A 14,462-nucleotide genomic window follows, 5' to 3' on the forward strand; every position below is an offset into this window, starting at 1 on the left:
TTTTTTAAACAATAACATTCTCATCAACCTTAACTTCTTTCTAAACAAAAAAATTTATGGAGGAATAATAATTATTAAAAATTTATTTTGTTAAATCAGTTCAGTTGATAATTATGCAGAAAATTAAATAAATTAACATAAATTATTTTTTATTAAAAACTCAAATTCAACATTTTGATAATTAATAACAATAACATTGTAGTCACCCTTAAATTAATTAACAATAATAACAACCAACAAGCATGTAATTTATCATTAATTTGAATTTTGCATGGTTATGTGGCAATCAAATATTTGACAGCTATATAAATAAAATAAAAAAGCTATTATAAGAAGAAGAAGCTTGCGCCCAAAGCACACCATCCTTTTCTTTCTCTTCTTCTCTATACCCTTATGTAACCTTCAACAGTTCAAAAAACAAAAGCAAAGCATCTTCTATTCTACTCTCTTTCTTTTTCGTGCAAGTTTCAACTTTTTTTTCTTGCTCAAGAGTTTAGCTACAACTAATAATAATTAATCTACTATTACAAACTGTGTCGGTGTATCTTTTTGGTGTATATCTTGGATTAATGTAGACAATATGTGTCAACAAGAGTTACATCTTTTGGTTCTTATTTGTTGTCCCCCTAATATTGTTCCTATTTTCTGATGCATGTAAAACTCATGACATTAACATTTAAACATTGAGGTCCTGTTTTATAGCATGAAGTGCCTAAAACTTGGAGTTTGATTAGGCCCGTTTCAAAGTTTCTCTCTTTCTCTTCTTGGGTTGTTTTGTTTTGAGAAAAAGCATTCATTTTTGTTCATTCTCTGAGAAAACAGAAAATAAAAAAGTGATTTTTATTCATCATGAGTTTTCTAACAGGCTCTCCTAAAGGCTCTTGGCAACCCATTATGACTGTGAAGACAAATACTCAGAGCTATTGGTTTAATTGGAGGGTTTTGCTTTGTGGGATTTGGGTTCTGCTTTCAATCATTTTCTCATCATTGCTTATATGGAAATATGAAAAACGTTTGAGAAATGTTGAAGCAGGAAATGGTGGTGATAGTGAAAGGGAAAGACAAGATGAGAATTCAGCAGTTTTGTATGAGGATGAAACTTGGAAGCCTTGTTTGAAAGGAATTCATCCTACTTGGCTTTTGGCTTTTAGAGTTTTTGCTTTTTTTGTGCTTTTGGTGCTTCTTGCTGTTAATGCTGCTGTTGATGGAGGAAGCATTTTCTATTACTATACTCAGTAAGTTTTCATTCCTTTTTTTTTGAATATTTTTTCTCAAAATCTGGTTCCTTTTTTAATAACAAACACTCCTTCTCTGCTATTGGAGTTAAGGCCTTTGTGATAAGGTTTATATTAAGTTTTTGGAGACTATGTGTGGAAGCGACTCAATCTAGGGGTTCTATTTACTAAATGGTTTATCTGTGACTAATATATTACAAGACTCTATTTAATCACAGTTTAACCGTTACAAATTTGAAGTCATTTGTTGTAGCTCATGTTGGATACCCTCAAATAAGAAACTTTTTGTGATCAATCAATATGATGATAATTAGTTAGTTAGAAGTCTATTTCAATGTTCCTTTTAAGAAAGTTATTGTCTTACATGAATTTTTATGCTAATTTCAGCAATTACCATTTATAGGCAGACAACTATTTCAACTCTTGATGTATTAATTAACCATATACCAATCTTTTTTTAACATTTTTTTTAATGATTTTCTGAAACTAGGTGGACATTTGCTTCAATCACATTTTACTTTGGGGTAAGTATAAAGGCTTCAATATATCATTACTTAATTATTTCTGTTATGTATTATGGAATCTCTTATATAGTTGTTTGATATTTGTAGTTAGGATCAATACTCTCCATTGATGGATGTTACCGACATCGTAAGAAAGCGAGTGGCGATAATAAGGTTGATAATGTAGATGTAGATGGAGAGCAAGGAATGTATAATGTTCATATACTTCCACAAAGTTCTTATGCATCAGACCAAGAGAAAAATTTGGGAGTACCGGAAGTTTTCGTTCGCCAACATGCTGGAACTTGGGGTTATGTTTTTCAAATAATATTCCAGGTAAGATTTTTTTACAAATTTCTTACTTCACTTGTAGATTTTGTGAAATCAGTTTTATTTTATCTTTTGATATAAAAAGTAGCTTATACCTGAAAAATCTTATATGATAAATGTTTACAGATAAATGCAGGTGCTGCACTGCTCACTGATTGTGTATTTTGGTTTGTGTTTGTTCCATTTCTAACCATCAAAGATTACAATCTAAATTTTGTAAGTTTCTTTTAAGAACTCTGATTTAGAGGCTTAAAAACTTGGGAATTAAACAACTAAAATTATAGTATACTTTTGTTGCAGCTGGTAATCGTTATGCACTCAATCAATGCTGTTTTCCTCGTTGGTGATACAGCTTTAAATTGCTTGGTGAGTTCTTGCATTCAATTCTTAATTTCCCTTGTTTTTGTAACTGAAAATTCTTACCCTTCTTTCTTTTGCTTTATTCAGCCTTTCCCTTGGTTTCGAATGGGATACTTTTGCTTATGGACAGTCACATATGTGATTTTCCAATGGATTGTTCATGCTTGCATTAATCTCTGGTATAAGCCTTAGTTTTTGAATTTTAACTAAACTACTTAGAAAAAGAACACATTACACATCATTGTTTAATATATTTTTTCTTGAAAAATAGGTGGCCTTATCCATTTCTTGACTTATCATCCTCATTTGCTCCACTATGGTATGAATTTATTCCTTTCCTGTTATTATCTTCTGCAAAATTGATTCCTCCGCATACTACAAAAATCTTGTCTAGAGCTTTTATGATACGATTCCTATAAACTAGTGTTAAGATATTTAGCTTTGTATATTAATGTATGCTTATGTTCATTTGGTAACCCTTTTTTCCATGGCTTGTGATAAATTTGTAGGTACTTTGCTGTGGCATTACTGCATATTCCTTGCTATGGTATTTTCACTTTGGTAATGAAGCTGAAACATTACGTCTTGTCAACGCGCTACCCCGACTCATATCAAGGTGCTAGATGATATTGGCTTAGGACTAAACCAACCTATAGCTTCAATTTTATGAAGAACGTCAACTTTACCATAGAAAGAAGGAGAGATAAGGAAGGAGGAAGAGTTAAATAACACTGTTTAGCAAAATGAATTCACACACTGTCAAAATAAGTAGCAAAATATATTTTTTGGGGTGAAGATTAGCAGTTGAAAAAGAAATAAATAGAGTATGGCTCTTGCTTTCTGCTAATACTTATAGAGATTTCATACATGTAATTAGTTATGAATTCTTACAAGAACTAATCTGTCGTATCATCTTCTTAAATATCCAGTTCTCAATGGCTAAATGAGGTAGCAGAATCTCTTTGCACTTTTACTACTTTTTGGGATTGATGCTTGCATGTAGTATGAGAAAGTACTACTTCAGAATGGTTCATGAATTTATGATTCCTAAAAGATCATGAAAAATGTCATAAACTTGTTTCAATAGTCTCTCAAATAGAGGAAAAGAATAAAGATAACAAACTTGATACTATACATCAATTTTTGTTACAAAAAATGACTACATAGTGGTACAACACAATTCTGATTATTGAACACACATCCTAAGGTGTGCAAAATAATGTGTAGTATAGTTGATACAACATTAACATACACGTTCTGGTTTGTGATCACAAAGAATTGCTTGGTAAGGAACCCATTAAAATGATATTTTCGCCTTGATGCTCCCTTGTTTTATCAGACTTTTCTTTCGAAAATAATCCAGAGAGAAACGTAGGTGACAGCCCTGAACTCAGTCCCTTGCCTAAACCTCCCCATTGGCTTGCTCTGTTACTTAAACTCCGTGTCTTTTTCAGTCTGAGCTGTTCCCCACAAGGACAACTTACAAGCTTTTTAAAGCAAGGCTTATGGAAAACCGACTGACAAGATTTGCACCTTTCAATATCATCTTCCTGTTGATAATTTAGCTTTATATTAAGATTGATCTTTTTCAATAGATCAAAAGACTTCCAGACTGACATAAGACTAAATAAGTGGAGGCATTAGAGGTAGCAAAAATGTAATAGCCTCCAAATCTTATAATGAATCCCAACTAGTGGACTGCAGGAAATTTAATTGAAATGTGGCTGGGTTGGTCATTTAAACGGATTTGTTGTACCATGATATATTAAAAGGATTGGATAATTTCGGAAAAATAAATCAACAAATCACGAACTACATATCACTTAGAGTCCTTTTACACGACCATCTTAGTTAGCAACAAGTTATGTTACATCTGAAAATCACGTGGTTAATTATTTTAATAGCAATTGGATGATAAAGTAGCATATGATTCTTTTTATTGGTGAAATTGTAGACTTGATTGCAGCAAAAAACTAAAAAGTAATGGAGACCCATGAGTCAAAATTAAACCTCAATATTATACAAGTTGCTTTGTACTAGATAAAAATTATGAAGTGGTGTATAGAAGAGCGTTATTAACTAACTCACTGATAAATTATTACAATTCATTTTTAGGAAATCATTTCCACGGTTTTTAAAGTTAAAAAAAAAGAGATGATGGTCCACAAAATACTTGTGAGGTCTTTAAACCTCCTTTTATCTTTTTGCTTATGTATGATCAATTTTTTACAATTGGAACCTAATTAAAATTCCAAGAAATCACTATTTTTTTATGCATATACTCATTCCATTCCTTAACTAGTTATACGCTACAGAATCTTAGTATTGGCAGATACAAACCTGAAATGGAAAAATGAGGGAAGATGGGTCACTGCAATCTTGTCGGGCACTACACGGGTTTCCCACATCACAGCATACAAGGCATTGATCAGTAATGTGTTCCAGGATTTTCCTCGATACAGTTTCCACCATCACAGGAAGTGCTGCATGACAGTTGCTATACATCAGAAACACCAGATATAGGGAATTCCACATAACAACTTCAAAAGAAATTACCGATCGGTATTCTCTGTTAGACTTCTTACTAGAGAACAATATAAGAGAAGACTGCATAAATTAACTGGCAGTTATGTTTTTATTATGTCAGTTGTTTAATTTTAGGAATAGAGAAAAGAAAGGAGAAAGTGATTACTGGATAATTATTGAGTGGTTATGGGAGGGAGAGACTAAGCTCTCTAATTTGTGGAAGGGAGAAACCAAGAATCTCAAATTTCTTGAAGTATAATTGCCTTGCAACAGTACACTATCTCTTAGTTTATGTGTTATTTCCTAATTTTTTGTACTGTAAAAGTCAGTTGCAACTTCCATTCCCATTTTCCTCTTTCCTGGAACAGAGGACTCTATTTTAATGTTTTTTTCATTACTCTTTTTTCTGATAGGTACCAGGAAATGGGTAAAACAGAGCACTGAAACTGTATTACTGGGAAATATCCAGACCTGTATCGAGGTGATAACAAGTCCTGAATACTGAAACTACAAAGCAGAAATTGCAAAATCCAGAAAAACAAATGGCCTAGGCAATTCGACAGTGCTAAGTCTCTCCCAGATTTCACAACTGATAACAGCCTAATCTCGGAAAATAAGGCTCCCTTGCTATCTACCCCCTTCAGCTGAATCGCACACCCCCAACCATCTCTACTGCCAACTTATCAGTCGGTTAGTGGAAACCTTTCCATTTTCTCTCTCTGGGCCATAATTCCCTGTATCACACCTTTTTTTTCTCTTTACACCTTAGTTATTCTAGGGGTCCTATCATATCATGCATGAAGCTACTCCTCAGAATGATACGAATCCATACTCAGTCAGACCTATGATGCATAGGTATCGGGTAAAAAATACTGCATTTTTAAAAAGTCAGGGTACAGATACGTCAGTTATTTTATATAATGTAACGTGATAGAGCTGAAATGATCAATTCACAGCAAAACATCACAAGAAAAGTTTAAAGAGTCAAAAATTGTGTTAAGTTACAACAACAAAAACAAAAATACATAAATAACATTATATTATAATATTATATACGAGACGACAACAACAACAACCAAGCCTTATCCTACTAAGTGGTATCGACTACATGGATCAACTTTCGCCATAACATTCTATCAGGGACCATGTTTTCATCCAAATCGTTGATCTCGAGATCTTTCTCAAACTTCTCTTATAGTTTTTCTAGGTCTACCTCTAGTTGTTTGACTTCTCTCCATCAGGTTTCTACTCTCCTTACCACAGAAAGCAACAAGTTTCTCTCAGAAACAAAATAATGAGAAAAATGGTGCACCACAAGTACCGTACGCTTACCGGTACGAGTACTTATCAGGCACAGACACTTCCCCATTTTAGAAGTATTCATGCTTCATAGGACCGCGATATACATACTATTAACAAGGCATACTCCTCAAGTCTTATTTATAAGACGCAAAAGACTAAATCACAAAGACCAAGGAAGCACATTCAATTTCAAAGGAGTTAATGCTAACTATTTTTCAAAAATACCCTGAACACTCATTACAAGAAACCCACATGCATAGGGAAGATGGATTTCAAGGTAAAATAAAACTTACAATAAAATATATAAAAGAAAATTCTATAATTAATACATTTAAAAAGTGTAGTATTTTACTTTATTTAGAACCAAAATAATAATCTACGTAACTCGAATAAATAGGACTGGAGGTAGACTTTTGTAATAAAGGAAGACCATCAAATCAGGGGGAAAATGAGGAAATTTGGTAATAAAACCTGACTGATCAGAATGTAAGTTTCAAGTAATACATGTCTGTCAGTGCACGAATAAAAACTGAGCTTAAGATATCATTTCATCAAACCCAAATTAATTTATCAAAGGAAATGTAGCGAGTGTAACTGGATCTTGAATGGAAACCATCTTTAATTTTAAGCACAAAAAGGCATTAAACTAAATCAAAAATAAAAGCTAACCAGCAAAGACTCCTTTGGAGAGATCAATCAAATCTCTAAGAGCAAAAAAATCATTGCTTTCAAGAAGATATTTCCGATTTCCAACACCTCTGTTGATAGATCTCCGGAACGGGCAGCGAACATATGGAAGCATTGTTCCTATCTTTTTCCTGATATTCATAACATGAAGCAAGGCTGGGACCTTTGACAAAAGGAAGGGATTAACGGCAGTGACACATAGCATGGGCTGCAGGAGAAATTTCAAAACACACAAGGTTAAAATAAGGGGAAGGAAAAGTATAAACATGTGTATATCATGTGAAAATAATGGCAAAGCATTAAATCCAAAATTACATGTTCATGTATAGAATCCAGATATGACTTTGCCAGCTGAGATACAGGATAATGAGTGAAATCCCAATGATGTAAAACCCTTGCTGGCAAGACTGCAGCCTCATTTGTATGGCAAGAAGAACAGAACAGTTGACCAGTATATTCACATAGTCGAGGCTTCCCCCATCCAAATGTTTGTACAAAATCCCAAATTGAAGAATTTCCATCATCAAAATGCTTATGGCATCCAGCGCATCGGTGATGTTGGGCTTCTAGCAGCTGCCTCGTTGATTTATTTGATGGAATTTCAACAATAAGTGATATGGTCTTCCCCCAAGTGGAAAAGTTTCGAATGTTTTCCCCTCTTGTAAAAGAAGACAGAGACACTGGAGAATTTGATACAGGTGAACTAAAATGTGAATCTTCAGGGGATAAAAACCAAACCAGTGCTCTTGGAGGACTTGAGAAGAACCTGGAAGAGAGAATAGACTGTAGACACTCTTGAATGAGAACACTTCTCTTCGCAATAATATCAAGAGATGCACTTCTAAATATCTTTGATTCCTTTTCAACAGAAGACCAAGGCAAAGGTAAAGTCCAGCCTTGCTCATTGAATAAGGTTTTCATACAACGATGAAGAGTTAAGAAATCACGGTATCGCTTTTCAACCTCCCACTGATCCTTGCCATTCCACACTTTTATTTTATAAACAGTGTATTCCTTCACCCCGACCAATCTTTCGCTGAAAGAAACATCCCCTGTTTTCTGCCTTGCACCTACAACTTCAATCCTATCTATTCTTCTTGGGCGCTGAACTAGTAGATAAGCATCATCTGCACTAGAAGTAGAAGCGGTCAACCCACCATCTCTTGAAGGCATAGACACTAGTGGATCAAGCATTCTGTTACCCATGGAAAACCTAGCCGCTGGAGGATCCCTAGACTCCAGTAAAATTTCTTCCATGTCTTGAACAACCTCATCATAAAATTCATTTAGCTCAAAGTCCTCTATCTGCAATATTTAGTGAAACATTAAAACCCGGTATAGGTGGAATGATAATTGCTACAATGTCAAAAGTCAATCTTCTACTACATTTTTTACCAACTTTTATATGAGGTGGAAAATAAAACAACCTTTGTCAACAGCATAGACAAGAAAACAAGTTAATCGAGTCATTCATCCAAAATTTAATTTTTTTTTGAAAAAGTAATAGTATAGATTACAAGCTCTGGTTTCAATTAAATACATCTTATCGAATCATGTAAACAATTAACAGTTTCAACAGTCAGCCAAATTGGTGTCTTCCTGAACATTATGCCTATTAAATTAACATCAAATTAGAAATGCCATATTAAGTTCAATGGGTTTATACAAGGCTTTAAACCAGGAAGTGCATCATCTAATGCATCCATGACAAAGCTCATTGAGCTGCAACTGCATAATACAGCAATTGAATCCCAAATCAGACCACATTAGCCGTCATGCAACTATGGGCACTCCTCATCTAAAACTACTATTTAAAACCTTGAACTTACATTAATTAAATTGTACAAATTGAATTAGCACATATAATAATTGTAAGATTTGGAAACAATAACTTGAAAAGACAACGGGATTACAGGACTCACTGCTCACCTTAGATACCACATGACTGTTTTCTAATACATTTGTTGAAGTGGAAGTCCTCTCTAATGTTTGCCTCGTTCCACCATTTGATGGCAGCACAATTGGTTTAAGGTTCTCAAATGAGTTTGCATCTACATTCCCTACATGAACAGATACATTTGAAGAACTTACATCAACTCTACTAACCAACTCCGGATTTTTCCATTGAGCATCATCAGAGGTACCAGCTTCATCACTATCGATATGTTGATTCCCCCTCCCTTCGCTTCCACCGTCATTAATATTCAAACTCTCCTGAGGATCTTCTTCCGGCAGCAGACCCAAATCATCCGTTTTAAAACAACCAACCAATTTGTCTGCACCTTGAACTTCACAACAAGCAACTGGAATGTTCCTCTCCGTATCCCCTACCACTTCTAAAGCTTCTCGATCACCAATATCTTTTGTTTCATCAACTTCATCATTAACAAAGACCTTGTTCTTTTCCTCTATTTGAGTAGAACTTAGCTCATTCTCTTGAACTCGATTATTACTCTCTTGCGGATTGTGAAACAGGTCAGACTCCACAGAAACCGAACCGTTTTCAATCAAAAAATCATCCAAATCATGAGAACCAAAAGCAACAGAAGAATTCATAAACAACGGATTCTCATTTGGAACTTCCGTTTCCTCATAAAAACGAACCCTCCTCGAAGAATAAAACTCATTCTTCTCATTCTCATTATCCCCCTCACATCCACTCCCATAATTAAACATAGAATCCTCACCGTCCGAAAACTCCTCATCCTCTTTCCTCTCAATCTCCCTTTCCCCAACCTCACCCTCATTTCCCTTCCCATCAGATTCCTCACTCCGTTTATTCCCAATCAACTCCAACGAATCAATCCCTCTCATATCAAGCTCGTCACCATCGTCACCGTACAATTCCAAACCACTCGAACCAAACCTAAAATTCTTATGATTGACTCCATCATCGAAGCTTCTGGAAGAACCAAAATCGATATCAGAGAAATCATGAAAAACGGTTACGGCACTGCACATGCTCATACTGGTGTTCGGTGTTCCCATCATCGAGTTAGCGCTACAGTAACGTTCCAACTCGGAATCGGCGCCGAAGGATGAACGGCGAGATGTGGCGTCCGATTGGCGAACACGTAAGCGAGGGAACGAATCCAACGGATCCGGAGATCCGTTCATGATTTGAAGGTTACGTGAGAAAATTGGATTGAAGGAAGAGAAATGAGAAATGAGAAAATCGAAAATCAACCTATGAAAGACGAACGCGCGGGATTATCAAATTGAGCACACTAGTGTGCCCTTCCTCGATACAGAAGCACAACACGATGGAAAATGAGTCACGGTTCTGGGGGTAAAAATGTCTAAAAAATATTGAGGATAGAGGTTTTGTTTTTACTTATTGAAGAAAATAAAACAGAAATTGTGAAGAGAAAAAGTAAAGTACTATAGCTAGAAGCCTACAACGACCGTATCTGCGTATGTTATGTGTGTTTGATTTTATCTACCTGTTTTACTTACCAATCAACTTTGCTGTGCATTGGAACACTTCGCTGGTAGAATGAGACACGCTGTCAGCAATAAAAGATAAACTTCTGTATTTACTGCATTAAGCATTTATTGTATTCTGTTATTATACCTAAAGCTAAAGCTGAACATTTTGTCCAATTCAATAAAAATGATGACAAAACTTTACTATGTCACAAATAACCAAATTAAAAATAAAAAAACTCAAATAACCAACATTTGAAAAAGTTTATAAAACTAATTATGTTTTAAATAAAAAAATGCGTCATAGAGAGAATGCGTCAATATTATTGACAAATGCATTTTAAATTTTAAATAAGTTATTCTCTTTTAATTATTTGTTACTCTTCTTCTTATTTTCTCCTTAAATTTTTCTTTAAAATATCTTATATCATCAAAAGAATTGTTAATCTGAATTATTCGGGAGTGAAGTCTTCGATGAAGATTCGACTTATGAACACTGAACTGAAACTTTCGAACATCTTGAGATGAGTTTGATCTATTGGTTAGATGGAGACATTGGAGACGGTGAAAAGATCAGAATAATTGAAAGGTTTCTTACGGTGTTCAACAATAATGGAAAATTGACGGTGATTGTCGCGTTATGATGCATAGTTCGGATAATATTGTCTTGATGGTTGTAATCTCCTAGATACGTTGTTGTGTTTAGTCGTTTTATTTGTTTTTTCGTGTTGTTGTTTTAATTGTTGTAACCGAAAGTTGTAATCATTATGAAATGAGCGTTGTTGTAAATATTAGATTGTAAATAGTAATTATTTCTATTAGTAATGAGGCCCATTAGTCAAAGCCCATTAGGTTTTCTATTCTCTCTTATTTAAAGCATGTAGATGTAACATGTAAGAATCACTTTTTAATATATTAGTAAAATATTTTACAACATGGTATCAAGAGCTCCCGATTTTGGGGGATTCGCTTCCGCCTAAACCCTAGCCGCCTTGTAGCGGAGTTTTTTTTTACTGCAGTTTGCAGTTTGTTGTTGTTTTTGGGTGTTTGGGTCATTGTTGTTTTGTGTTGTAGCACATCGTGCTTCTTGTTTTTGTTCACTCATCTTTGAAACCCTAACCCATCTTGTTTCTTGGTTTGTTTTCTCTCGATTGTCCTTTCAATGGCTGAGATTATTAAGGATCAACCACCTCCACCTCCACCTCGCACAAATCCACCAGCCCCATTTAATGTTAAGGATACTGAAAGCTTTGAAAAGAGGGGAACTGATCTTTCCTCCTTCAGTCAGAATGATGTGGAACGGTTGAAGTCTATGCTTGACTCCATGAGTAAGCCTTCTGGTTCTGGGTCTCTAGCAGTTACTGGTAAGAGTTTGTGTTCCCGATCTCTTACTGTTTGTGGTAATATTCCTAAGAATGCGTGGATTCTTGACTCTGGTGCTACTAATCATATGACATTTGATTCCACATTATTATGCTCTTATACCACACCTTCGAGTATTCCTTATATCACTGTTGCTGATGGCTCTCATGCTTGTGTTGTTGGCACTGGAAATATTGACTTGCAACCTCCATTCCAGTTGCAATCTATACTTCATGTTCCCACACTTTCCCACAATTTAATTTCCATCCATAAGCTTACCCGTGATCTGAATTGTAAAGTAATTTTTTCTATGTCCCATTGTGTTTTTCAGGACCTTACCACGGGGCAGACGATTGGAATTGCTAAGGAAAAGGAAGGGTTATACTACTTCTCTGATGACCATCCAAAGGTGTTGTCCTCCTGTTTCCAGTCTCAGTCTTCCTCTTCAGCCTCACAAATTTGGCTTCAGCACAAGCGTCTCGGTCATCCTCCATTTTATATAATTAAGTCTATGTTTCCGTCGTTGTTCTTACACCATTCTGTTGAGTCTTTTAAGTGTGATGTTTGTTAGTTGGCAAAACACAATCGTGTATCTTTTCCTTCCAGTTTTAATAAAAGTGATGAACCTTTTGATTTGATTCATTCTGATGTTTAGCGACCTGCCCCTACCTCTAATATTTTTGGTGCAAAATGGTTTGTCTCATTTATTGATGATTGTACTCGGGTAACTTGGATTTTCTTGATGAATACTAAATCCGAAGTACCACAAATATTTATCCAATTTTATAATATGGTACAAACGCAATTTGGGAAAGGCATAAAAAGAATTCGTTCTGACAATGGTAAAGAATATGTCAATCATACCTTTTCCAACTTCACTAGTAAACATGGCATTCTCCATGAATTCACATGTGTTGACACCCCACAACAAAACGGTGTCGCAGAAAGAAAAAATCGTCATTTACTTGAAGTTGCTAGATCTCTCCTTTTTCAAATGTCTGTTCCTACCTCTTATTGGGGTGAGGCAATTCTTACTGCTGCCTATCTGATTAACCGGTTCCCATCTCGAGTGTTAGGTAATAAAAGTCCTGCCCAATTTATGCTTTCACGTTTTCCATCTGTTCCTATCTTACACACTCTTGAGTCTCGCATTTTTTGTCGTGTTGCTTTTGTTCATGTTCACAAACAATATCGCAACAAATTGGATCCCCGTGCTGTCAGATGTATCTTTCTGGGTTATGCACCCAACAAAAGAGGGTACAAATGTTATCATCCTCCGAGTCGAAAATTCTTTGTCTCCAAAGATGTCACCTTTCATGAAACTGTGTCATATTTCACTCGTTCTCAGTCTCAGGGGGAGAACATAAGTGACTTAGAGTCAGAGTCTGAGTCTGAGTCCGAGTTTCTGATCCTTGGTCCTAGCCTCCCTAGAACACCTATCAGTGTTCCCTCTCTTGAACCCGAGTTGTCACCTAGTTTGAGTTTGAGTCCTAGTTCAACACCTGAATCTGAGCCAATAAGTGTTCCTGGTCCTTCAAGGCCTTCTGTTTTACAGGAATCAGCACCTCCAGCACCAACTCTAGTGTATCAGAGAAGAAGTAAACCTGACCTTCTCCAGAAACAAATTCAATCGCCTGAACCGGAGGTAAGTACTGAAAATGATTCCTCTAGTGATGATTGTGCCATTTCTGATACTTGTGACACTAATCCAGTTGATTTACCCATTGCTTTGAGGAAGGATAAAAGATCTTGTCCCTCCCTATATCGACACCATATCTCTCAATATGTCTCCACTAAACATCTTTCCACACAATATCAAAGTTTTATTGCAGCTGTTGATTCTGTGAAAATCCCATCATCTGTTGAAGAAGCATTGCAAAATAGAAATTGGGTCCAAGCTATGGATGAGGAAATGAGAGCACTTGAAAAAAATGGTACTTGGGAGATTATTGAAAGGAAAAGAGACAAAAGTCCAGTTGGATGCAGATGGATCTATACTGTAAAGTACAAATCTGATGGTACACTTGATCGGTACAAAGCAAGACTAGTGGCAAAAGGTTATACTCAGACGTATGGTATTGATTATGAGGAGACATTTGCCCCAGTGGCAAAGATGAATACTGTTCGAATTTTACTATCTCTTGCTGCTTCATGTGGATGGGAATTGCAACAGTTTGATGTTAAAAATGCGTTCTTGCATGGAGACTTAGAGGAAGAAGTGTATATGGAGATTCCACCAGGTGTTGGCATAACAAATGGAGCTAACAAGGTGTGTAAATTGAAGAAAGCCTTATATGGACTAAAGCAGTCCCCTCGGGCATGGTTTGGAAGATTCACAAAGGCAATGATGTGTTTGGGCTATAAGCAAAGTCAAGGAGACCACACTTTATTTTTTAAACATTCACAAGGAGGAAAACTGACTGTACTTCTTGTTTATGTTGATGATATTATTGTTACAGGAGATGATTTGATTGAGAGACATTCCCTCAAAGAGAAATTATCAACAGAGTTTGAGATGAAAGACCTTGGGCAACTCAAGTATTTCTTGGGAATTGAGGTAGCCTACTCAAAGCAAGGCATATTTATTTCTCAAAGGAAGTATGTGCTTGATCTTTTGCAGGAAACTGGCAAACTTGGATGCAAACCTGCAAGTGTTCCCATTGAACAAAATCACAGGAGAAGCTTTGAGGAGGAAAGTGACAAAGTTGACAAGGGTCAATATCAGAGATTA

At 35.6% G+C, this 14,462-nt stretch overlaps 2 protein-coding genes across 3 annotated transcripts; one reads left to right on the forward strand and one right to left on the reverse strand.

Moving 5' to 3' along the window:
• The first annotated feature begins 344 nt into the window (after nt 1-344).
• LOC127083641 (uncharacterized) lies at nt 345-3,372 on the forward strand. Its single transcript, XM_051023961.1, has 8 exons — nt 345-1,235; nt 1,726-1,759; nt 1,847-2,074; nt 2,195-2,284; nt 2,369-2,434; nt 2,516-2,607; nt 2,700-2,747; nt 2,938-3,372. The coding sequence occupies exons 1-8, from the start codon at nt 850-852 to the stop codon at nt 3,053-3,055; spliced, it is 1,062 nt and encodes a 353-aa protein (XP_050879918.1). The 5' UTR covers nt 345-849; the 3' UTR covers nt 3,056-3,372.
• Nucleotides 3,233-10,381, reverse strand: LOC127083640 (uncharacterized). 2 transcript variants are annotated; one of them, XM_051023960.1, is made up of 5 exons: nt 8,873-10,381; nt 7,259-8,248; nt 6,926-7,151; nt 4,769-4,911; nt 3,233-3,475 (listed from the first exon to the last, which is right to left on the reverse strand). In XM_051023960.1, the coding sequence occupies exons 1-5, from the start codon at nt 10,058-10,060 to the stop codon at nt 3,467-3,469; spliced, it is 2,556 nt and encodes an 851-aa protein (XP_050879917.1). In that variant the 5' UTR covers nt 10,061-10,381; the 3' UTR covers nt 3,233-3,466. The 2 variants fall into 2 exon arrangements, with proteins under 2 accessions (XP_050879917.1, XP_050879916.1); XM_051023959.1 differs by lacking the exon at nt 3,233-3,475 and adding an exon at nt 3,538-3,978 and having other exon boundaries at nt 8,873-10,375.
• Nucleotides 10,382-14,462: the final 4,081 nt, after the last annotated feature.

Source organism: Lathyrus oleraceus, chromosome 5 (assembly GCF_024323335.1).
Source record: "Lathyrus oleraceus cultivar Zhongwan6 chromosome 5, CAAS_Psat_ZW6_1.0, whole genome shotgun sequence".
In the NCBI taxonomy this organism is placed as follows: domain Eukaryota; kingdom Viridiplantae; phylum Streptophyta; class Magnoliopsida; order Fabales; family Fabaceae; genus Lathyrus; species Lathyrus oleraceus.